Source organism: Populus trichocarpa, chromosome 15 (genome assembly GCF_000002775.5).
Source record: "Populus trichocarpa isolate Nisqually-1 chromosome 15, P.trichocarpa_v4.1, whole genome shotgun sequence".
NCBI lineage: Eukaryota > Viridiplantae > Streptophyta > Magnoliopsida > Malpighiales > Salicaceae > Populus > Populus trichocarpa.
This window is the reverse complement of record NC_037299.2, coordinates 3143476-3165927: the sequence shown is the minus strand read 5'-3', so window position 1 is coordinate 3165927 and position 22452 is coordinate 3143476. Positions and strand designations below refer to the sequence as shown.

At 31.7% G+C, this 22452-nt stretch overlaps 3 protein-coding genes and 1 long non-coding RNA gene across 5 annotated transcripts; 2 read left to right on the top strand and 2 right to left on the bottom strand.

The window, feature by feature from the left end:
- Positions 1-1303: 1303 nt before the first annotated feature.
- Positions 1304-1981, bottom strand: LOC112324280 (uncharacterized). Its single transcript, XR_002978042.2, has 2 exons — positions 1898-1981; positions 1304-1781 (listed from the first exon to the last, which is right to left on the bottom strand). It is a non-coding gene; the product is annotated as an uncharacterized LOC112324280 (long non-coding RNA).
- A 4659-nt stretch (positions 1982-6640) lies between these two features.
- LOC18105562 (uncharacterized) lies at positions 6641-10694 on the top strand. Of its 2 annotated transcripts, XM_024586128.2 has the most exons (5): positions 6641-6930; positions 7221-7327; positions 9036-9487; positions 9567-9792; positions 10026-10694. In XM_024586128.2, the coding sequence occupies exons 2-5, from the start codon at positions 7315-7317 to the stop codon at positions 10532-10534; spliced, it is 1200 nt and encodes a 399-aa protein (XP_024441896.1). In that variant the 5' UTR covers positions 6641-6930; positions 7221-7314; the 3' UTR covers positions 10535-10694. The 2 variants fall into 2 exon arrangements, with proteins under 2 accessions (XP_024441896.1, XP_006374200.1); XM_006374138.3 differs by lacking the exon at positions 7221-7327 and having other exon boundaries at positions 6642-6930.
- A 3382-nt stretch (positions 10695-14076) lies between these two features.
- LOC7462509 (uncharacterized protein At3g17950) lies at positions 14077-15226 on the top strand. Its single transcript, XM_002321484.4, has 2 exons — positions 14077-14349; positions 14591-15226. The coding sequence occupies exons 1-2, from the start codon at positions 14266-14268 to the stop codon at positions 15095-15097; spliced, it is 591 nt and encodes a 196-aa protein (XP_002321520.2). The 5' UTR covers positions 14077-14265; the 3' UTR covers positions 15098-15226.
- A 4187-nt stretch (positions 15227-19413) lies between these two features.
- On the bottom strand, positions 19414-20458 carry LOC7474829 (uncharacterized). Its single transcript, XM_002322079.4, has one exon. It carries the CDS (start codon positions 20148-20150, stop codon positions 19662-19664), a length of 489 nt encoding a protein of 162 aa, XP_002322115.2. The 5' UTR covers positions 20151-20458; the 3' UTR covers positions 19414-19661.
- Between the last annotated feature and the right edge of the window lie 1994 nt (positions 20459-22452).

Here is a 22452-nt window from a genome sequence, read left to right as displayed (position 1 = left end):
ACATCTATACTATATGAAACCATATAAAGTTTTTTAAGCACATAATTAACATAATATATCATCATTATAGCTCCGCATGTGCATATTACTAATTTATGATAATTAAAATTTTGCTTCCAAAATAAATCAACATTCTCATCATCATTATTGTGATTGTCATTGTAGTCCTCATCATCATCTGTATCCCCATCATTACTAACATCATTGTTACCACTATTACCATCATCACTATCATAATCTTTCTAAAATATTTCTTTGAATAAAACATTAAACCATCTGAATTTCATATCTACAATCACAAATGAGAAAGTAAAGATAATTTTTTTTTTTAGTTTGATTGAAAAATTAATATTTTATGAACAAAAAACAAACTAAGGAATGTTAAAGAGAGAATAAGAAATTTTAATAGATGTAAAATTAAATAGGGAAATCTAAAAATTAACATATTATGTTCCTTAATAAACACGTCTATCATGATAAATTACAATATTTTTAGTGCATAAAATAACATGACAAAAACTAGTTCTTTAATGCATCTAAATTCATTAATTTTAATTATTTTCAATTAGTTATTTTAAAAAAACATTGTTAGTAAGTTGTTATATAAAAATATTAAAAGACAAATACTTTTAATAGAAATGAATAACAGCATGTAATTTTCATTACTTTGAATTTAGTTTCCATGTATATATATATATATATATATAAGAAATAAAGACCAACCTATTATTCCAGCAATCTTTCTACTACAATGACTAACAATGCAGAGATTGCATCCTCACTTCCAACATTTAAAGAAGAATTGAATCTTGCTTTTCATCTATGAAATTTGACATTTAATGACCTTAAATTAGCAACAACAAACTTTAGGCCTGAGAGTCTTCTTAGGAAAGGTGAGTTTATAATCCAATTTTTAACTATTTTATTTTATTTTATTTAAAAAAACAAAAAGAAAAGTTTTGAGAAAAGATGATAAAAAAATACATAAAAATAGTGATAAAAGGTGAAATAAATGAAGAATGAATTAAACTGTAAGTTTAGTTAACATGATTGGAAGTTTAGAGATTAATTAAACTCTTGACTAATTTAATTAATCAAATTAAGAGCTTAATTGAAAAATTGATAAGTTTTGAGATTTAATTGAGTTGAGAATTAATTTAATTAATCAAATCAAGAGCTTAATTGGAGAATTGATAAGTTTTGAGGTTTAAAAGAGCTTGGAATTAATTTAATTAATGAAATCAAGGGCTTAATTGAAGAAATATCAAAGTTTGAGGTTAATTGGGGTCAAAATTGCAACAGATTGAAGTCCAAGGACTAGCTTGTAAAAGGCACCGAAATGCAAGTATCCAATTACATTTTAACCAGGGGCTTGATTGCAAGATTACAAGAATTCAAAGGACCAAATTGAAAGCAGCCTTTGGAATTGGAAAACGGAGTCGTTTTGGCAAGCGACTGTTCGTCGTCTTCTTCCCCGGCAACGACTCTAGCATTAAAGGCAGAGACGTTTCTCCATTGAATGCAGCGCCCCACGGCCATTACTGCCGGCCGTTACCAGCGCCGATCGATCTTTGGCTCTATAAAAGCCGGGTAAAGGCAACCTCGCAAAAAAAAAAAGGGAGGAGGACGAGCGGGAGAAGTAAGGGGCAGATCACGAGCCGAAAGAGAAGAAAACAGAGCAAAAATAGAGCAAAAGAAAAGCAAATATACAGAGAAAAGAAGGAAAGAAAGGGAGAGGAGCAACACAGAGACGAGTATTGGCTCTGCCATTGCCTTCGTCCCTGCAGACAAAGAAAGACCCAGAATCAGTCAAAACAAATTCACAGAAAACCGGTATCAACTCAGACAGAAAGACAAGGAAAGCAAAAGGAAAAACGCAAGCAGAAAACACATAGACCAGCATCAACTTCACCGTCGTCTTCATCGCCTCCAGCAGATCAGGTAAGCAATCTTTCTCCTCCCGCTTTGCTTCATTCTCCAAATAATTGCAACAGCGTGAATTAGCGCACGCGTGTTGCTTTGCCCAGCCGGGCCACTGGCTTGGGCCAGTGGGTGGCTCGGGTTGGCTGGGTTGAGCCCAGCCCACATTGGCTGAGCTGGGTCCAGTCTAAAAAAATAAAAAATAAAAAATATGTGTATACATAAATAAAAATAATAATACAGATTTATTGGTTTATTCACTGACGCCAAAGTCAGGAATAAAAATACTGATTTAAATTTATTTTATTTTATTTAGCTATATAAAAAAATAAAAAAAATATGTATGCATAGAAATAAATTTTATTTTTGTTTTATTCACTGATACTAGAGTCAGGAATAAAAATGTGGATTTAAATTTATTTTATTTTATAATTACGTAATATTTACCAACGCTAGAGTGAGAAGTATCCGTAGTTGAATATTTACTAGCGTCAGAGTCAGGAATATTATAAGCAAATCATCATAGCAAAAATTAATAAACATTTAACAATTTAAGACAAAACCAGCAATGCAGTCTACCTCATGCAGAACGTTTAAGGGGTGATAATATCTTCCTTTTAACGCAACCAGTCTCAAACCATAAAATTTCTGTTGATCAGTTAGGGTTCCTAGTGACCATAATACTAGGTGACGACTCCTTAAACAAGATCATTCCCTATTAAAAAATAAGATGCCAGAAATATGTTCTTTCCATTGATCATTTTTAAGGCCGCCGCTATGTCGGGTGAGACATGTATTCAAAGGTTAGATCAAGGAGAATGGAACCGCTCCTGTTAGACTTAACACTAGGCTAAGCTTTGTAGTATAAGATGTTTTAAAAAGGACCCTAGTAATATTATTTAAGGTTATGACTTGAAAGTTAACTGTTGGTTACCAAAGCTAATTGGATATTGATTGAAAGCTAAATGTTTTCTCTTCTTTGTTGCTAATATTCGAGTAATTTTATAGACTTAAAAGTTGGTTGGAAATTTTTTTTATTATTTCAAAAAAAATAAAAATGAATAGGACTGATAAGATTTGTGGCTTGAAAGTTTGGTAGTTACCGACCAAAAAAAAAACCAAAGACAAAATTTCTCATTGTTCCATGTTTTACACTATCATTGAGGAAAATTAGTTTGTCCAATGCAATGGTATAAATGTCCTCATGTATATATTATCACAAAGTAACATTATAGTGATTAGATGGTTTTGGCATGGCATTGTAGACCATAATATTGCAGGTATATACTTGTTTCTTTGATGTCACTGAATTAATATGCTCTAGTTGGAGAGCAGACCAAGAATCTCTATGTATAAAAATGCTCTTATTTGACAAGATAAGATATTGTTGAAGAGAAAATCCATTTGATAGATAAATCAAGTGCTGAAACAAATAACCTGGATAACCCGATATCAATTGGCATTCTTGTTTCATTGCTTATGTATCTATACAAAAGGCATGCATTGAAGCTCTTAGTTGTTGGTTATCCAAGTTTGTTTTGCCAAAAGTTAAATTCTGTTACAATGAAAATTATTTAGTCCTTCTTTATAGAATAAATATTAAATAGGCCACAATTGCTAGTAACCTTTCATGATAGGAATCACCAAAGAGAAGAACAAAAACAAAAGAGGAAGGTTGATGGATTGGCCAAAGAACTTGATAAAAAGACTTTGACATTCTAGATAACAAAGAGGAGGATTGAAATTTTTAATGGAAATACACTACAACATTATTAGAATTCATTATAGTCTTAATACAGATGTCAATCTAAGTAATTCAAATACCAAACATTACACAATTATTCTAAAAATAAAAATTTTAGTACATTACACATAGCCAAATGACCTTCACATTACAACAACCTAGACACATCAATAATTTTGAATTATATTATGGCATATATCAAGTAAGAGAATGAAATCTATAAGAGTGATGGATGCAGACATAACTCTTATTATTAAGATCTTAAACTTCATTGATACATATTCTGTACTCATTTAAGCTTGGTAATAAGGTCTTCTATGGTTGACCACATCTCTCTCTTACTCTTTGAAAGTAAGAAATTTAAAGCATAGCAATGAAAGTAATCATCTATGACAATTTCATCTATAAAATGAAGCTCAACCATCACCTCTGTAATTTTACATCCTTTTTTTATCCTTACTGGTAGATGTGCATTCACTCCTGGTGAAGATATTATCTAGTAGTCGATCAAAACGATCAACTAACTGAGCTTCGACTCTAGAACCACCTTTTTTGCTTTTTCTTCCATCTTTCTTTATGAAATATGTTATTTTCTTTCTCTCCATACTATTGTGGGTGCTACTATTTGCTATATCCACATCACTTACCATGTTTTTAACATCATCAACAAAATTAATAGTGGTATCCTCCTCTGAATCACTATTTTCTTCTTCTAGATTCACTTCATCATCACCGTTATCATTCCCTACATCATCATCTCCACTGTCATCATAAAATAAAACTCTTATACATAAAGTCCGAACAAGTTTTCCAAAAGCCATAGTAATACTAAATATTTTGTCAATTTTGCTACAAAGGAATGGTTTAATACTAGCATGCCTAAAATTTTTGGCTTATCTAATTTCCTAAATAAAAGAAAATCAATATAATTAATAACACATAATAGATTTCTCAGCTATTGATAGTAACAATTAAAAGTTAAGAGTATAAAGTTTCTAAAACTAACTTGAGTTTTTAAGATCCCTTGCTCATTGTTTGCATCAATAGTTTCAATTTCATTCTTCAATCCAACATCGGTTTTAACAACTAATTTTTTTCAAAATCTCCAATTCTTTTTTATACCATCATATTTGTTCTTTAATTGTGATTTGGTGAAAGAAGGATCAATCATTTTTTTGAATGTATTCATCATATATTTCCATCTATTTTTATCAAAATATGTGTTTAATGTCATACCATTATCAACTATTATGATACATATGCATAAAAAGTATGCAACATTTCTTTTTATCCAATATGCTTTATATTGACTTTGATGACCTTTCATTACTTTGTTTGCCAACCTTGTTCAACATACACAAGCACAAACATTAGGATTATATTCAATTATGACATTTAAACAAATTTTGGCTCTCACTTAATCAAATCATCTTAGAAAATCCAATGATATCTCTCTTTTGTCCAAAACTGTAGATGCTAAGATTTAATGAAAACATATATAAATGTGCTGAAGTTAATAATTGGAGTATATGCCAAAAGTAGTATATATTGTAGGAATGGCCAACCTAGTATACACCATGTCACAACATTTGTTCTTATTTATATAAATGTGTTCGAGTTAATAATTGGAGCTCAAGGACTGAATACTAGTTCGCTAGCTAGGAAAAAGAAGAAAGAAAATCAATGAAAATGGCTCAGAAGATGGAAATAAAAGATAAAGCCTTCATTAATTATGCTTGCCTATAAAAAATTGCATGCACTAAAAAGAATTTGATATGCCATGATATTTTAACTTAAGCTAAAGTTGAATTAATCAAAGCCCTAGACCCTTAATAATTGATGAGAACTAATATGAATTTAAAAAATTGATTTTCAGATACAAGTATCAATTAATAATCCTTACAAACCTAATTATACAACAATATTATGCTAGACATCGACTCCAAGGCCACTCAGATCCAAAAACAATAATTCAACATTGATGCTGTACTCATATCCAAAAAAATAATTTATAAATTCTTACTATAAGTTAAGGATTTTTTTAATAAAATAAACAAATTACCAATTAATCAACACTTTCTTCACTTTGAGAATGTAATTTTCAGGATGCTCTTCTTCTTTCTTTATCACAACGAATGAAATGAAGTTACTTTCATTTGTACCAGAAACATACCCTACAATTTCAAGATAAAAAACAAAACCTTATAAGTGCAAATGTTAGAGAAACTAAAATATGTAATTGATCTTTGCATTTAGTTTGAAAAGATAAGAAAAGAAAATAAGATGATGGTTTTAGTAATCAAAACAAGATAATCAAAACTCAAGTGCCAAATAATTTGAACATCATAAATAATCAAAAGTCAAGTGTCAAATAATTTGATCTACTTTACTTACCAAGATTTAAAAATTAATTTCAGTTCAAAAGGATATATTTGTTTTCAGAGTATCGTTGAGGTTTTTAAAAAAAAGGCACAATTAGCTTTTAACAAAGCAAACAAATTTGAGGAGAAGAAGATATTTTGGTCTGATGATTTACAACAGTTTAAACTCTTTATTTGTATTGAGAAAGTGAAAAAGACAATTGAAATCAGATCTCAAAGAAAGTATTAGAAAGATACTTCAACATAACTGAATTTAATTCTCGGTTATTGGTGGGGTCCACCTTTCTAAACACAGTTTTAATTGTGTAACCGAATGTTTTTGTCTTGTGGTTCAGAGAAAACTCAATAGCTATCACGTTCTCAAATATGAACTAAGATACTATTTGTTTGTGCGGGCCAATTATATTTTTAATTTTTTTTTAATTTTTTAATTTTTAATTATATTTTTTATGTTTTTAGATATTTTAATATATTGATATTAAAAATAAATTTTAAAAATAAAAAATATTATTTTAATATATTTATTTTAAAAAACATTGTTGAGAGGCTTCGTTATCCCTTTTATAATTCACGAGAGTGTATTGATTTTGTGTTCATCCAAAATTGGTAAGCATTTCAATCGAGACTGTGGACCCTCTTTTGAGTCACATTTCCCACACCCCACCAACACACACTGCCCAAAACTCTCTCTGGCAACCGGTAACAGCCGAAAACAAACCCTTCAAACCCTTCAAAAATCTCGCTCTCGCCCTCAACTCTAGAGAAGAGAGGGCGTTACTAGTCATTTTCGAACCCCCTTTCAATCAGTCATAGATACTCTCCTCACCAATTCTCCAACGGAACGGCACGACTCGTCGTTTTAAGGCTTGAACTGTACGATTCCAGGTATGGTGTGTGCCATAGGTTTTATTGATGTTTGAAGAGTAAATAAACTGTTTCTGGGCCGCTTTAATTTCTGATCAAATGAAAAGATGCGAAATTGATTTTCAAATCTGGGTTCTTAATTTTATGTTGTTTGAATAAGAATTTGATGTGATTAACTATATAATGCAGGCGATTAATTAGTGTTGATGAGTTTTATCCATATCAATGATCTTAGTTAATTTTATGAGGGTCATTTTATTTTGATTTGTTTGCTTCTTCTTTTTTCATTTTTTCCTTACTGCTTTCATTAGGAAGCATTGTTAAAGTTTTCGAGGCTTTAATGGCAATGGGAAAAGTTGATTTAGAATCAACCGTAATGTTCTTACGACCAATGCGAATGAGCTGATGAAAGGGGCTGGTGAGCTAGATATTGATCTCATGAATAATGCTTGTTCTTCATTGATTTTATCGATATAATCGAGATATGCATTGCATGTCGTTCCAGTCCATTTAATGGCAGTTCTTATGCCAATTATATATATATATTTTACTTTGTAGTAGTGAGTTGCATAGGAATGTGGCTTTGAGCTGCTGGAACAGCATATAACAATGCTGTATTTACATCTTGCTGTAAAATAGTTTATATTGGATACTATATCTAGGCTGGTATTGAGACCATGTGCTTCAGCATTGCATCTTCAAGGACATCTAAACTACGTCCAATGAACATAGCTATGAAGCATTTGTTTATTGTTTATAAAACTTGCGGATTCAATATTTTTGGCTTTCATAAAAGGTTTTTGTTTCTCACTAAAAAGCTTCCATAACTCTTTAAAATTGTATTTTATTTTCTTCCACCAGTATATAATTTCTTTTCCCTTTTGCTTGGCATTAATCCACCTCATGTTTCGTGGTATGTCTCCTGATGTTCAATTGTACCTTTTGTTAATGCTTTTGCTTAACAACACGTTTTTCTACTTCTCTAACACTGGGATTATTTCCTATTGTATTAGCTGCTAACAAATCTGAGATGAGCACCATCTATGCCATTGAGAAGTTCTTACTTAATGTATAGTTACGGGAAGATGGGAGCTCTACCATTCTATGGTCCATGCATTCCTTCCCTCATGCCAAATGTATACATCATGATAAGTATAAAAAGTGTCAGCATTGCTTTCCGAGCCAACTACATTTGCTGAGAGTTGTAGTCCTTCAGAATCCTCTTGTTATTTGACTTTCTCAAATGAGATGTCAGAATACTTGATAGTAAAATATTGAGTTTTGTTGTAGTTGGTTATATTTGTCAGCAATGAAACAAAAACTGGGGAAAAATTAAGAACGCAGTATAGTGAGTAAACATGTGAACAACAATTCCTTTTTTAATAGTTTATTCGAAGTTAAGAAGAATTCTTTTGTTCTCCTTTCTAGCATTGTGAGAACTACATAGTCTGCTCCAGTCCTCTATTTGTCATCTCTGTATTGGCTGTTGTTGCTTCCATTTGATCCATGATGAGCTAAGGAATGAGAAGGTTACTGTAAGGTTACCTTTTGGATTTTGGAAAGACTAAACTTCCTCATTGTAATCACTTTTAGAAAAAGGAAAAATGAATTGATTGTAATGTGGAGACAAATAATTTTCTTTTCTTACAAATGGTTGCTTAGGATGCCTCTTGTTGCATGGGACAACCATGGTAAGATTACTTATTCAAATAACTGAGGAACTTCACAGTAGGATGTTTTACAAGCAAAATGCACTTGCATGGTACAATTTGAGCATGGCATTTATGTATTCAGTTATAATTTTTTTTTTTTTATTTCATTCCATTTAATTTCTGGTAAAACAGGCCTGTTGAATCTCTCCCCGTCCATCTGGGTTTGCCAATTTTACTTATCATGGATAATTCAAGATGATTGCCTCACCTGCACCATGTTCTTTGTTATTTTATTATTATTTCTCAACCAAGTGTTCTCTATGTTAAACTGGGGTTTCACTGTTTCCTATTTCCACTATTGCTCTGTGTCAAACCTTGTTTTCACTATGTTTTGTCCTAATTTTTACAGTAATTAAGTGTGTGTTTTGTCCTTTTTGTTTGGCGAGTCTGACCAGCACATATTATTGAGTGCAGAGGTTGACTTTTCCATGGAGAACTCTGATGATGAAAAGGACGGAGTTTTTGGGAACTGTATGCCCAAAGAACTAAGTATAAGTTTAGCTAATGGTACCAAATTTGTAGATGAGGTACTAAGAGGTCCAAGTGACCGCTGTCTGGAAAATTTTCGTATGGATAAGCAGGCATTTTACAAGTTATGTGATATTTTGCAAGGCAAGGGCCTGCTACGCCATACAAACAGAATCAAGATCGAGGAGCAATTAGCCATATTCTTGTTCATTATTGGCCATAATCTACGCACTCGAGCTGTCCAAGAATTGTTCCGGTATTCAGGAGAGACCATAAGTCGCCATTTTAACAATGTTTTGAATGCTATTATGGCAATTTCATTAGATTTTTTCCAGCCTCCTGGATCTGATATTCCACCTGAAATCTTGGAAGATCCTCGATTTTATCCATATTTTAAGGTAATCCTAATGTAATTTGAGTTAATCAGTATCTTTCTTTTGTGTAACTTGCATCTAAATAAAAATTATTTACTGCTAGGATTGTGTTGGAGCAGTAGATAGGATGCACATTCCAGTGATGGTTGGTATAGATGAGCAAGGACCTTTCCGTAATAAAAATGGACAACTTTCACAAAATGTTCTGGTAGCATGCTCCTTTGATCTGAGGTTCCATTACGTTCTAGCTGGATGGGAAGGCTCAGCATCAGATTTGCGAGTTCTGAACTCAGCACTCACAAGGCGGAACAAGTTTCAGGTCCCTGAAGGTATTTTGCTTCTTTCACATTGTAGCTCACTATTAGTTTATTTGACCACCCTAGCGGAACGCCATAATTATGCAGCTTTTGAGGAATTGTTTTTTTCTTTTCTACCTTTTACCTTCTTTATTTTACACTGCCTTTGAGGATTTCTGGTGCCAATTTATGTAATCAATCTTATTGCTTCAACTAATTTAGTTCTCTTTTGCTCCTGCTGCTGGTTGAAAATTTTGACGGTGTAGGCAAGTACTACCTTGTGGACAGCAAATATGCCAATATGCCAGGATTTATAGCTCCATACAACGGGGTTTTATGTCATTTAAATGAGTTTGTGGGTGGTTACCCATCTCGAGATTCAAGAGAACTATTCAATCAAAGGCACTTGTTACTAAGAAACGTCACTGATCGTATTTTTGGGGCTTTAAAGGCACGTTTCCCTATACTGCTGTCCGCTCCTCCATACCCTTTACAAACACAGGTTAAGTTGGTTGTAGCAGCATGTGCGCTGCACAATTACATTCGTAGGGAAAAACCAGATGATTGGATTTTTAAAATGTATGAACATGATACTGTACTGCAAATGGAGGAGTCATTGCCCCCATTAGAGGTGGAACAGCCAATTATGCAAGTTGAGAACCCAGCTTTGGACATTGCTTTTGATACAGAACAGCAAGAATTTAGTTCTCAGTTGCGTGATTCAATTGCAGGTGATATGTGGGGTGACTACATAAGTGATTTATCAACTATGTAGATGGATTTATTGTGTTTTCTTAGTTTCAGGCTAGGGTTGGATTCTTTTCAAGATCACTGGCTTGTAAATTTTTAAAATTTGGTCTTGATCTTGATGCTGTACATTAGTGCTTTGTTTATAACAAAGAAATATATATATATGTTGATCATAAATATTTCAAGTCCTTGTTGCATACAGTAGTTAATTGGAGTAACAATTATGGCAATGCATGGTTCTTCATGCCCCCTGCCGCATTCGAACTGCTGATGCTCAGACGCTGTTCAGTTGGTTTTCTAGTCGATTGATTATAATATTTACAAAGGTGCCAATAAAGAAGGGGTAAAATCAGTCTTACCTGAAAGCTTTCTAGGCTGGTTGCTCTTTAACGTTTTTTTGTTTTATTTTGTTTTTTGGTTGTTGTGGGTGATGTATCTGTAACATTGATTTTGTTATCTGGAAATGCCCGTGTTAACTTCATCCCATTTGTCTTGTTGCATGACGGGGAGGCCCATGCAGAATCATTATTTTTTTTGAAAAAAACGAAAGTTTGCTTTCCGAGGAGGAGTCCGCAACCCGGATCAAATGCACAATCCAATCAGCCTCCTATTCTTCTATGAATATTTTTTGAAAAATTACCCGGTTGGGTAAAAATTTTAAGAAAATGATATAGGTTAAAAACATATTTGGACAATATTACAGTTTGATATAATTATGTTCTTGAATATCAGTCTTATACATGATTGTTATTCTCATTAACTTTACAATAATATTCAAAATTCAATGACAAGACAAAAAAGAAAATAATAATAAGATAAGATGATGCGGCATGAGAGAAAAATGAGGAAAAAACTTAAAAAAAAAGAATAGGTCATTAAGAACATATCGGGACTCCGTATTCAACACAGCTAGTACCGTAGACTTAAACGAGGTTGTAATTAACACTGAACAAAATCTCTAACCAATTACAGTCTTGCAATGCTTGGTAGTCTCTTAAGGCGTGGTTAGAATTGTCTCATCAAGATTTTTCAAACGGTATCGAATATGTCATGATGACCCATTCTTTCTTTTATTTTTGTTTTCTTTCCTCACCAATTTATCTCCTCTCTTTCTTGGCCATTAGATCTTTATAAAAATTTAGTTTGAATGAGACATGAATTTTGAAATAATTGTTATTTCCGGTTATATACAACCACTATTTTCAATAATTGTTGTGTTAAAACTATGTTATTTTTCTAATTTTTTTTTAATTTGTGCTTTTTTACCCAAAACTTTTATCAAATTGCATTAAAATGATAAAATCCACTGCTTTTATTTGAAGCTAATAGAGTGTTCTGTCGAATGGTGTGTTTTTGATAATTAAATCCTCATCCCTTTCGCCTACTGATACTCATTGATCTAGACTCTAGAAATGTATTGCCTGGCACCCTGAATTCTGACATCTACAGATTGAGTGTGCAGTGAAGATTGTAAAATACTCGTCATCAATCCGCCTAAAATTTGATAAAATCTGCCTGAGCTATATTTGTATATCGTGTAATCAATTATAAAAAACTGGGTTTTTTTTAGATGACATCACTGCTCATATAGATTGTGAAGTTGCTGTTTTTTTTTTCCTTTGTTTTTATATATATTACATCCTCATACTTTTCTTTCTAAATTTAATTCTTTTGTGACCTAATTAAATTAGATGAATTTTTAAATTGTAGTAAAACTATAAATTAAAAGAAAGAGGACAACAATATAAAAGAAGAATACATGGTCAATTTCAAAGTTTTAAATTTTTTTTATCTAAATTTTTTATTTATTTATTTCTGGTTTGAGTGGGGAGAAAGAAATTCACCGAAAAACAATGAAGGAGATAGCCCTGAAAAACATTTTATCCACCAAAAAGGAGGATATATATGTCAATTAAGTTCCTCTTTCCGAGAGGAGTTCAATGAAAGTTGTTTTTTTCCCTCTAAATATGGCAAGAAAAGTAGATCAGGTTTGTTTAGTTTAGTTTAATTTGATTTTTTTGTGTGTTTTGAGTGATTTTGAGATTTTTTAGGTTTGATAAATAGTTTTTAAGGTTTATATAGTATTTTAGAGGTGTTTTCACACAAAAACAAGTTGAAAATTGATTTTTCAGGGTCCAAAGGCATGGACCCTGATTTCCCGATCACCGGCAAGTAACTTGTCGCCCACCTTAAACAAAAAAAAAAAAAAAGAAGAAAATGTAGGAGCAGACAAAGAGGAGGAGAAAAAATTAAAATGGAAAAATTTAAGGACGCTTGGGTTGTTAATGAAGGTCATGCGCGAGAGTGTAGCCAATTAGCGTTTGACCTCTATTTTTTATGTGTTTTTACTTTTTACTTTTTTTCATTAGTTGTTTCTTTTAAAATATTGATGTATGTTCTCTCTCTTATTTCTTTAATAAATTGAATTACTTTTATTTTTTAAATACTGATTGATCTTTTTATATTTTCTAGTTGCGTGATACTTTAAAGAGATTAGTTTGATTTATATCAAATTTTTTTCCTCTTATATTTTATATGAATTAGCTATATTTGTATGGAGTTTTTATAAATAAAAAAATCATTTGTAATAGTAGCAACAATATTTAGCCACAAAGTTAAAATGAATGAAAATATTTAAAATAAAAAAGAATAGTCAATTTATAAAACTTATATATACATCTATCTTTTATCTTTTATTTATACCATGAAGATTAGATTCCAACTTCAATATTTAATTAACAATAACAATTTTTGTATAATTTATCAGTTCATGTATTTCTTACTTTATTTTTATAAAAATATAAACAATATCTTTTCGTTTCTCAATTTAAAAATAATAATACACAAAAATATACACATAACATAATTATTTTTTTACATTAAAAATTAACTCGAAATCATACCTTTTACTTCCAGTTATTTTCCCCTTGAAGTGAGAACACATTTCCAAGTTCATAATATTAATCAGAATAGAATACGAAAATATCTCCATTAAAAAAAAAGGAGTCAGTGTCTTGAAAGGGCTAAATGTTAAGAACTCTAAGATCTTATATTACAGGTAGCTTTCCAAATTGGACAAATGTTGCCAAATAAGACACACAACCCCGTAGAGAAACTGGGTGGGTCAGTTGGCTACGAAATTGAACATCATCCACTCATATTTAAAGATAATAATGACAACTAATCTGTGTAATAATCAATGATTTAGATATTCGTTACTGTTTTGAATTGCATTCTAAATAGTATTTTTTTTTTAAATTTGGAATGTTTTCTTATTTAAAATTAATTTTTTTTTTATTTATTGTTTGATAAACTGTTATAAAAAATAATTTTTTTAAAAATCAAAAAAATATCATTGAAATAAAGAAACAATAATAGCAGTTTCAATTTTAAAAATGTAACTATAGATAATTAATTTGAGTGTCACAAATTTAAAATTTAAAATTTTTTATAATCGTTAATTTTAAAATTTTAAAAAACATATATACTGTCTGGATATTTATGATTATAAAAAAAATATATAAAAAAAATAGCAGCCTCTGATATTCCACATTAGACGTTAGTATTGGTATATAAAAAATTGTGATCATGGGGTGGCATACATTATCAGTCTCGCCTAAATGATTTCAAAATAACTAAGATGATTTCAAAATAACACAAACCTAAATCCCATCTATCAGTCTCCCCTGTCTTGCAGCAGTTAGTCTCTCCTCGTACGTCCCAAAAAAAATAAATTCAGAGAGAGGGTCAAGAAAGATGTTAGATCCAACAAGCGATATGCTTCCACCTCCATCTTCCCCTACCAACTCCTCCGTATCCTCCTCCGATCTTGACACTGAGGTATGCACCCACTTTCTCTTGATATTCACTCAGTCTTCAAGGCTTAACCTTTCTTTAATTGTTACCGTTCTTGCTCTTGTTTTTCGTTTCTTCAATCGACCCATTTCTTGTTTTTTTCTTTAAACTTACTTGTTTCTTGAATTTCTTTAATTTACCATCTCTTGATTTTCTTTGCTTTTCTTGCTCTTGTTCAAGTGTTTCCACTTCTTGTTTTTGTTCTCGTTGTGCTGTTGTTATACAGTCTACAGGTTCTTTTTTCCACGATAGAAGCACAACATTAGGCACTCTAATGGGCGTCACGTTCCCTGCCATCACTTTCAGAGCACCATCCCAGCACCTCCACCCCGCCGCCGCGTCCTTCGCCACCGACAACGTCGTGAACGGCGGAAGCCCCAGGAGGAACACCAAGAAGAGAAGGAACATGGCGGCTTCTGCTGTGGCGGAGCGGAGGAGACGGAGGTGGTGGAGCCTGTGCCGAGATGGAGGTGGGGCCAAGCCGGCTTCTTTGAGGGAGTTTCTGGAGGTGGAAAGGAGGTTCGGGGATGCCGCGTTGGAACTTGAAGGCGTGATGGTGGCAGAGCACCCGAGGAACGGAGGAGTGAATGGACGGTTGTTGTTTGCTGATGGAAGGGTCTTGCCACCTGCCGATGTTGTCGATGATGGTAGTTCATCGTCATCATCAACGGCCGGTGCTCATTGGCGGTTTCCGGTTTCACTAACTGGGATCTGTAGTGGTGGTGCTGGATAACACATAACTTCTTAAAAATTGTTTCTTGGTTTTCCCTTTTCTTTTCATCGATGCTATTTAGTTTTATTTTACTTACTTAACTCCTTGTCCAATTCGATTTCTGTACAGAAACAAAAACCATAGCTTTGGCCTTCTGGGGATTCCATTTGTCTTATTTATTTGGAGAAAAATCCCAGTTTAATTTATTTTATTTAATTGAATAACTGTTCATTAAAATGGATGGTCTTGCCATTTGCACAGAGATCATGGATAATTATAAAAATCTTGAATTTTATTATTTTGATGTATTTTTAAGTGAAAAATACTTTAAAAAATAACTGCAACGGTATTCTTAATGTGTTTATAACTTATATTTTTTATGGTGTATTTTATATATTCAATAATAATTTATTCCCTAGACAGTCTCAACAATATATTTTGTTTTAAATCATAGAGAGAAAATAAAATTTAGATTAAATTATAGTTTCTATTCTTTATACGTCCTCAACAATATATTTCATCTGATCCAGGAAGTATAAAGAGAGTAAAATTTAGAGGAGGGTTTTTTAAATTATCATGGATCATAATTGGAATTGCTTTCCCTAAAAAAAACCTTGAGTTTGGTAAAAAGAAAGAAAAAAATAAACTTTATGATAAAAAAATAAAATAAAGTTCGACAGATTCTCACAGGAATCACATGGTTCGGAGCTGCTAATGGCATAATTCCCTCGACTGAGTAATGATGGCTCCGTGATATGTGAGGCAGCCAAGGTGCATGGATCATGTACAAGTTGCCTTTATTTAGCAATGCAACCAATAAAAAACCGCTTTGCTTTTATATTTTAAAAATATTTTTTTAAATTTTAAATATTTTTTTTTTGTTTTCGTATCATTTTAATGTGTTGTTAAATAAATAAATTATTTTGATATATTTTTAAATAAAAAAACTTTGAAAAATAACTGTCACCACCATAGTTTTAAAACCCAACCCAGCCCGGCGGGTCGACCAGGTACTAGAACCGGGCCGGGTTGAAGAAAAAACAAGGGAAGGAAAAAACCGGTGTGACCTGGCTGATTCGGTAAAAAACCAGGTTGCAACCTGTTGATTTTTGTTTTTTTTTTTTTTTACTAAAATGACGTTGTTTTGATTTAAAAAAAAAAAGAATTGACCCGGGCGACCTGGTGACCCGGTCAAAACCTGGAACCCGGGCCTTGAACCAGGCCGGGTCTAAAAACTATGACCACCACACTTCTAAATATCCTCGAAACATGGTTCTCATGAACAAACAGTAAAAAATCAAAACATTTCCTTTGATTGGTTTCTATGAGAACTACAATCAATTATCTTAAAACAACACACATAACCAATGTCATTGGCATTAGTGTATTCTAAAGGGTAATATAATTAGTTAGGTTTTGAGTTTATTTTCTAATAGTCATAAGTTCGAGTCTTTTTATAACTACTAAAAATTTACATGATCATTAATTTTAGAATCTGTATTAATTAAAATATATACAAGCTAACTTAGACATCCACATTAATAAATAAAAAAAAATAGTATGGCATTAGTGTTGTTCTTCATTGTCCATGATATTATCATTAGCATGGGACCAAATTCTATTAAAAGCTTACAACGTTGTCTCCGACCGAAACGGGCAAAAAGAAGATTAACATTTACCACTAACTATTCATAAGCATTGCATCATTGCCTAATGAGACTCCTCGATCCTTCCAAGTTTTTTTTTTTTTTTTTATCTCCAAGCTGGAGATTCTTTCAATTTAGTTTTTAAAAGTTCTTTTGTTTTTGTTCAAGATTTTATCCTTCTCTTTATATTTCATTTCTGCGTGTGTCCAAGGTGTCCATAATTGTTTTAGAGATTTAATTACATGGTAATTTTGCATTAAAAAAACTTAATGAAGGTAGTTTTTATCTTCATCAATGCCAAAAAAAAAAAAGATTAAACTCGTAATTTTTTATTTGATTTAATTTTAAATTTTTAAGTTCATTAGAATATGTTTTATTGTTAGAAATGGAGTTATGGAGGTTTATTGTTATGTTTTTCTTTTTCATGTTTTTAAGTAAAATAATTGTTAAAATCTAGGATTTGACCTTGATTTTCCAATCATAAAAAACACTTTTAGTACTAGAAAAGATGACGATCACCCACCAATTATTATTATTTTTAAATAAAATAAATGATTTATCATTTATTTCATTAAAAAAAACTAAGTGTGCCGGTCTAGGTTTTTAGATTTAAAAACACCTAAATTTCATGTAGACTAAACACGCATATTCAGTTCATAAATAAATAAATTTATTTAAATGATGTTTAAATAATTATTCAACTATTTTTAAATTATTTTAGCGCCTTTCTATTGTTTTCCAAATAGTTTTATATGAACTTAAAATAAATATTTTTTTAAATATAGATTTAAATATCTATTTTTAAAAAATATATTCATATTACCAACACATTCTTATATTAAAAAATAAATTAGAATTCCATCCGCAGCGTGGTATGGCTAATTGGCTAGCTGTCAATGTGGAAAGAACTGGCCTTTCTGAATGTGCTGTTAAGTATGACAAATGACCCACTAACATTGACAGTTCGTCAAACAATCATGACATGATTGTATTCTGATCCAGGCCCCAATGTATTCAACAACAATATACGGCTGACGGTTTCTGTCAATTCTACCCAGGCCCCTTTGGCTGTAAGCAATTTTGAAAGGATAAATTTGTCTATTAGCATCTAAAATATAATTAAATGTTAAAATAATATATGACAAAAATATTTTGACGAAGTAATATATTTTGAAAATATTGCGATTTAAAATATTTTAATAATATTGTGTTTTAAAATCGTGACACCTCAAAATCTGGTTAGAATTTTTTTGGTATAGAAGTTAAATTCAAAATTTTATTTTACTTAAAAAATATGTAAGAAATCACAGTAACAGTATTTAATAAATTTTAATTAAACTCAATATATTCTCGTATTCTATAATCACAAATAGCCCTAAAAAATATTAAAAAAAAACATGTACATGCAAAATGAATATAAAATAATACAATAATACAATATTCAAGTAATCCCAAAATATACAAGCATAACTCATCTATCTATCTACGTCTATGTCGTCTATTAGATGATCCGGGCTTATCAATTGCACGACTGGATCCAGCTCCTACTCCTACTTGAGTGACCTTATTCTCTGTCATCACATCATCAAGAGTTAATCTCTTTCCAAGGATTTCAAATCCAGAGCATCAAAAATTTAACCACTTGGATACTACGGTGTAAACTTTGTTTTCTTCATTATTACTACAAAAATAAAACGTGGCATCTCGACTGTCCCGTAACAAGAAGCAAACCTAATATTAATAAAACATTAATGTTAAATTAAAAGATAACTACATAAAACTCAATGGTTAACATATATTAATCATAAAAAGACTTTATTACTTATATGATGTTGAATCCGCTAAGCATGTTGCTCGCACTGCATATATCCAGATGGAGGAACCTGCTCGGGATCCGAAGTAATGATTTGTCGTGCTATACTCATGTACCAAATCATATACTCCTTGTCAGTAATTAAAAGATGCATCTTTGTAAATATTTCATTCCTTCGTGCATTCCATTGTGATACATAAGCACTATACCGACCTAACCACTCCCACTAGTTAATTATCAAAATGATATTAATTTAATTTAATTTATTTTCTATTTATGTTTAATGGATTTTTTATAAATATTTTTAAATTATTACTGAAGGATTCCGTCGGTATATTTCAGATAGTTGAAAAATAATTACTGCAAATATCATTGTCACTATTTACTTACTAATGAAATTACAGACGACCTGTTTGACAGTTATATGTTAAATTCACCAAGGAAAATACTGACGGACAAAAGAAATCATTGATGGGTTGACATACGGTTTTTCTATCGGTGATATGTTATATTCATTTATGAAAATAATGACGGAATGAAGCGGATAAATTTTTATTTTTAGCGTATTTTTGCCGTTAGTAAATCCATCAATAAAATTATTACCGATAGACTCATCAACAGATCACAAATCACCGACGAGAGTTTTTTCAATGAATTATTGTTGTCTGTGAGCCCGTTGGGAAAATTTATGTTGACAGACTGCGAGTATAAATATTGATAAAAATTTCTTTTGTTAAATCTAAAAATTCTGGTAGGAAAATACATGATATTCCTATTTATAATTGTTTCATATATAGTTCTAAATGAAATTTAGTATTAATTTAGAAATTAAGTGATCATATCTTAAAAAGTATCTAGCTCAATTAATGAGGTTGAGGTATAGCAACAGTATCATTTAAATTTCATAGGAAATGTCGTAATTCTAATACAAACTTCTCTATTTTTGAATATAAATAGCTGGAGAACTTATACTATAATGAACTTGACAGGCGCATATTGCTAATAATCTACTCAAAATGTCAGCCAAAAACTCCCCAAAAAAGAAAAAAGAAGAAGAAAAAGAAAGAAAGAAAGAACAAAAGAAGGAAATTGAAAAAAGAAAAAGAAAAACCATATATGCTGACCATCAAGGCCGCCTACAATTAGGAGTTTCAACAATGGTTTCCAAGGCGGGCTTCCATGATCTTTGCTTGGAATACCTCTCCATAGGCTGTGGTTCTGTGGCCATGCTGTCCATTGTTTTTCCTTCTGAAGGGAAAATGCAAAACTCACTAAGGACTGGAAAAATCTTGCCAAAATTGTTATACTTCAATGCTTTGGTAGCTTTGTAAGTGAGAGAGCTCATTTCCTCATGCGTTAGCACAGAGTAGAGAAGTTCCATGGGCAAAACAAAGTAGAATTGGCGCCTCTCTAGCTGATCATCAGCTAATAGACCATGAACTCGATGACCAACTTTTAGGCTTGTAGAATCACAAACAAACTGTCCAGGGTTCTCTAGCATTAATTCTGCTGCTTTAACTGGCTTTGTGTAGATCTGCAAGTTGCCACCATTAGTTAAGACCTTCACTACCCCATTTGAGATGATTGACGGAGCACACGATGTTGCATTCCCCATTAGACACAAACTAAGATAGAGGGAGAGAAAAAGAGATCAGATCAGTGGCTAGCTATTTCTTTAACACGAAGAGATCAAATTTGTAAAGGTTATATAAACAGATGGAAATAAGTTGATTTGAGGTTGATGGGGTCTCTCAAAATGATCCAATTTATCATGCATAATGGTGGTTGAAGAGAAGAGAGGAAGGGTCCCTGTCCATTGTTGGTTAAGATGTCTCAATATTCAATTCAAGATCACACACTTCACTCATAGGGTAGGCAGGAAGGTGCATGGGTTATTTGTGCAGCAGAAGGAGTTAGGGCGTGAAGAGGAGACACGTTCCAGCTAGAAAATGGAAAAATATGAATATGGACAAACCTGTAAAGCACAGAAAAGTCACAGTAATGGATTCCCTTTTCCATTTGCTTTTGTTAGGGTTTAAAGAAATGTTTCCATTTTTGTTTATGAAGGAGAGCACATGGCTAGGCATGGAGAAGGAGGCGGGGCAAATGGAGCAGAGCTCACTTACGGACAGCACCAAACTAATGATTGGGCATGGTAAGAAGCTTAAAGTCTTTGTTACGATTCCATCCTACGGGCCACCTAACTCCTTAAATAAACATATAGATATATAAATACTTATTTATTTGTAGTTGTTCTAGCTTTTCATCCACCTACATGCATGGTTACAATTCTGCCTGGAAGAGAAGATATCAAATTAATAAATACAAAACCCATATATTATAAAGAGTATATACATGTATTTAATTACGTATACTGCAATATAAGGCAAGGTATGAAGGAATCATTATATATACAGGCAGATTTGAAAGAATATATGTACAGGAAATAATTCCAATCTCAGAAATCTTTGCACGATATTGTATATATATATATGGTCTCTATATGTTAGGTAGCAAAATATTCCATAATCTAACAATAATTAGTTGTTAGATTATGGAATATTTGTTCTAAATTAGCTGTCCAATGGGAGTGCATATTGGATGAGCATAATCATATCGAATTTGATTTTTTTTTTTAAAAAGAAAAACTTGTTCCCATCTTTTCACATAATTAATTGGTGTGTCCAAATATACAAATTCATGCCAAAATATATTGAATTATAATATTTGTTTACCTTTTTTACATAATGATCATGAAAACGCGTTTAATTAATAAGAAAGATATAATAATTTAATTCCTAATTAGATCGATGAAATCTTAATTAGAACAACTAATGATGAAATAGTTCGGTGAGTTTTTTGTAGAATTGAAACAACATTGAAGAAGAATTAAACTTTGGTTGTTAGCTAGCTAGCTAGGGCGTCGGTACTTAGAATGATATTGCTTGACGGCAACAAATTAAGAGCTGGAGATGGTTCAATTTAATGATCATCGCCGTAGCTGGCAAGATTGGGACTCTTTAGGTACGTTTTCATTTTTTACGACCACTTCCTGGCCCGGCAACTCTTCAATTTCAACTCCAAAATCGAGCACAAAGTTGAGTTTTATGAGTGTGTTTTGATACACTTATCAAACCTGGCTCGATTATGTTAAAAGCTATGATTTAAAATGTAAATCAGGTGGTTTTTAAGTTGGATTAGAAAAGTTATTTATAGGACTCGACTTGTATTAAATTCAAAATATGTCAATTGAAAAGAATTTTTATTTTTAAAAAATAAAATGATATATTTCATACTAAAATGATTGAGTCAAGATGACTCGGTGATCCACGAGTTGATCTCATAACCCAATAACCTAAACTTGTTTATTAACTAGCAAATGACATGTTAACCCCAATGGTGGTTGGTTCAAGTACTTCAACACTTATTTTTTAAAATAAAGTTTTGAATTCGAGTCTTGTGAACGAAGTATACTATAACCAGAAAAGTTTTACCTTTTAGTGAGCTGATCTGGCTCGACCGGATTAGTTGGGGTCCAATGAACTTCTAGATATCAGGGTTTAGATTAAAAAAAAAACAAGTTTGTTTTTTACATGCAACCGCCCTTGTTATAACTGTTCAAATGAGTGGTTAGTGAACTTAAATTATCACAACCGGTTGAGGCAGTGAATTAATGGGTTTTTTTTATATTATTATTTCTCATTTTTGAGTTTCACTAAAAAGTAAAATAAGCCAAGGATAAGTTCATTGATAGAAGAAGAAGAAGAAGAAGAAGAAAAGCATCCATTTTGGGTACTAAATAATGCTAGCTTGGACATAAAGATGGAGGGAATTAAAAGAGCAAATTAATGATCATCTCCTGTTTCAATATATTAATTAGTGATTTATCTGAACTACTTGTGGATCTTTCATCAAGT

Bases quoted from the DNA above. Each gene is read 5' to 3' on its own strand.
- LOC18105562 (XM_024586128.2), top strand. The intron at 9,488-9,566 runs GTAATCCTAATG...ATTTACTGCTAG, and splicing joins GATTTTATCCATATTTTAAG to GATTGTGTTGGAGCAGTAGA. The intron at 9,793-10,025 runs GTATTTTGCTTC...TTGACGGTGTAG, and splicing joins CAAGTTTCAGGTCCCTGAAG to GCAAGTACTACCTTGTGGAC.
- LOC7462509 (XM_002321484.4), top strand. From the start codon at position 14,266: ATGTTAGATCCAACAAGCGATATGCTTCCACCTCCATCTTCCCCTACC. The intron at 14,350-14,590 runs GTATGCACCCAC...GTTGTTATACAG, and splicing joins CCTCCGATCTTGACACTGAG to TCTACAGGTTCTTTTTTCCA.
- LOC7474829 (XM_002322079.4), bottom strand. From the start codon at position 20,150: ATGGGGAATGCAACATCGTGTGCTCCGTCAATCATCTCAAATGGGGTA.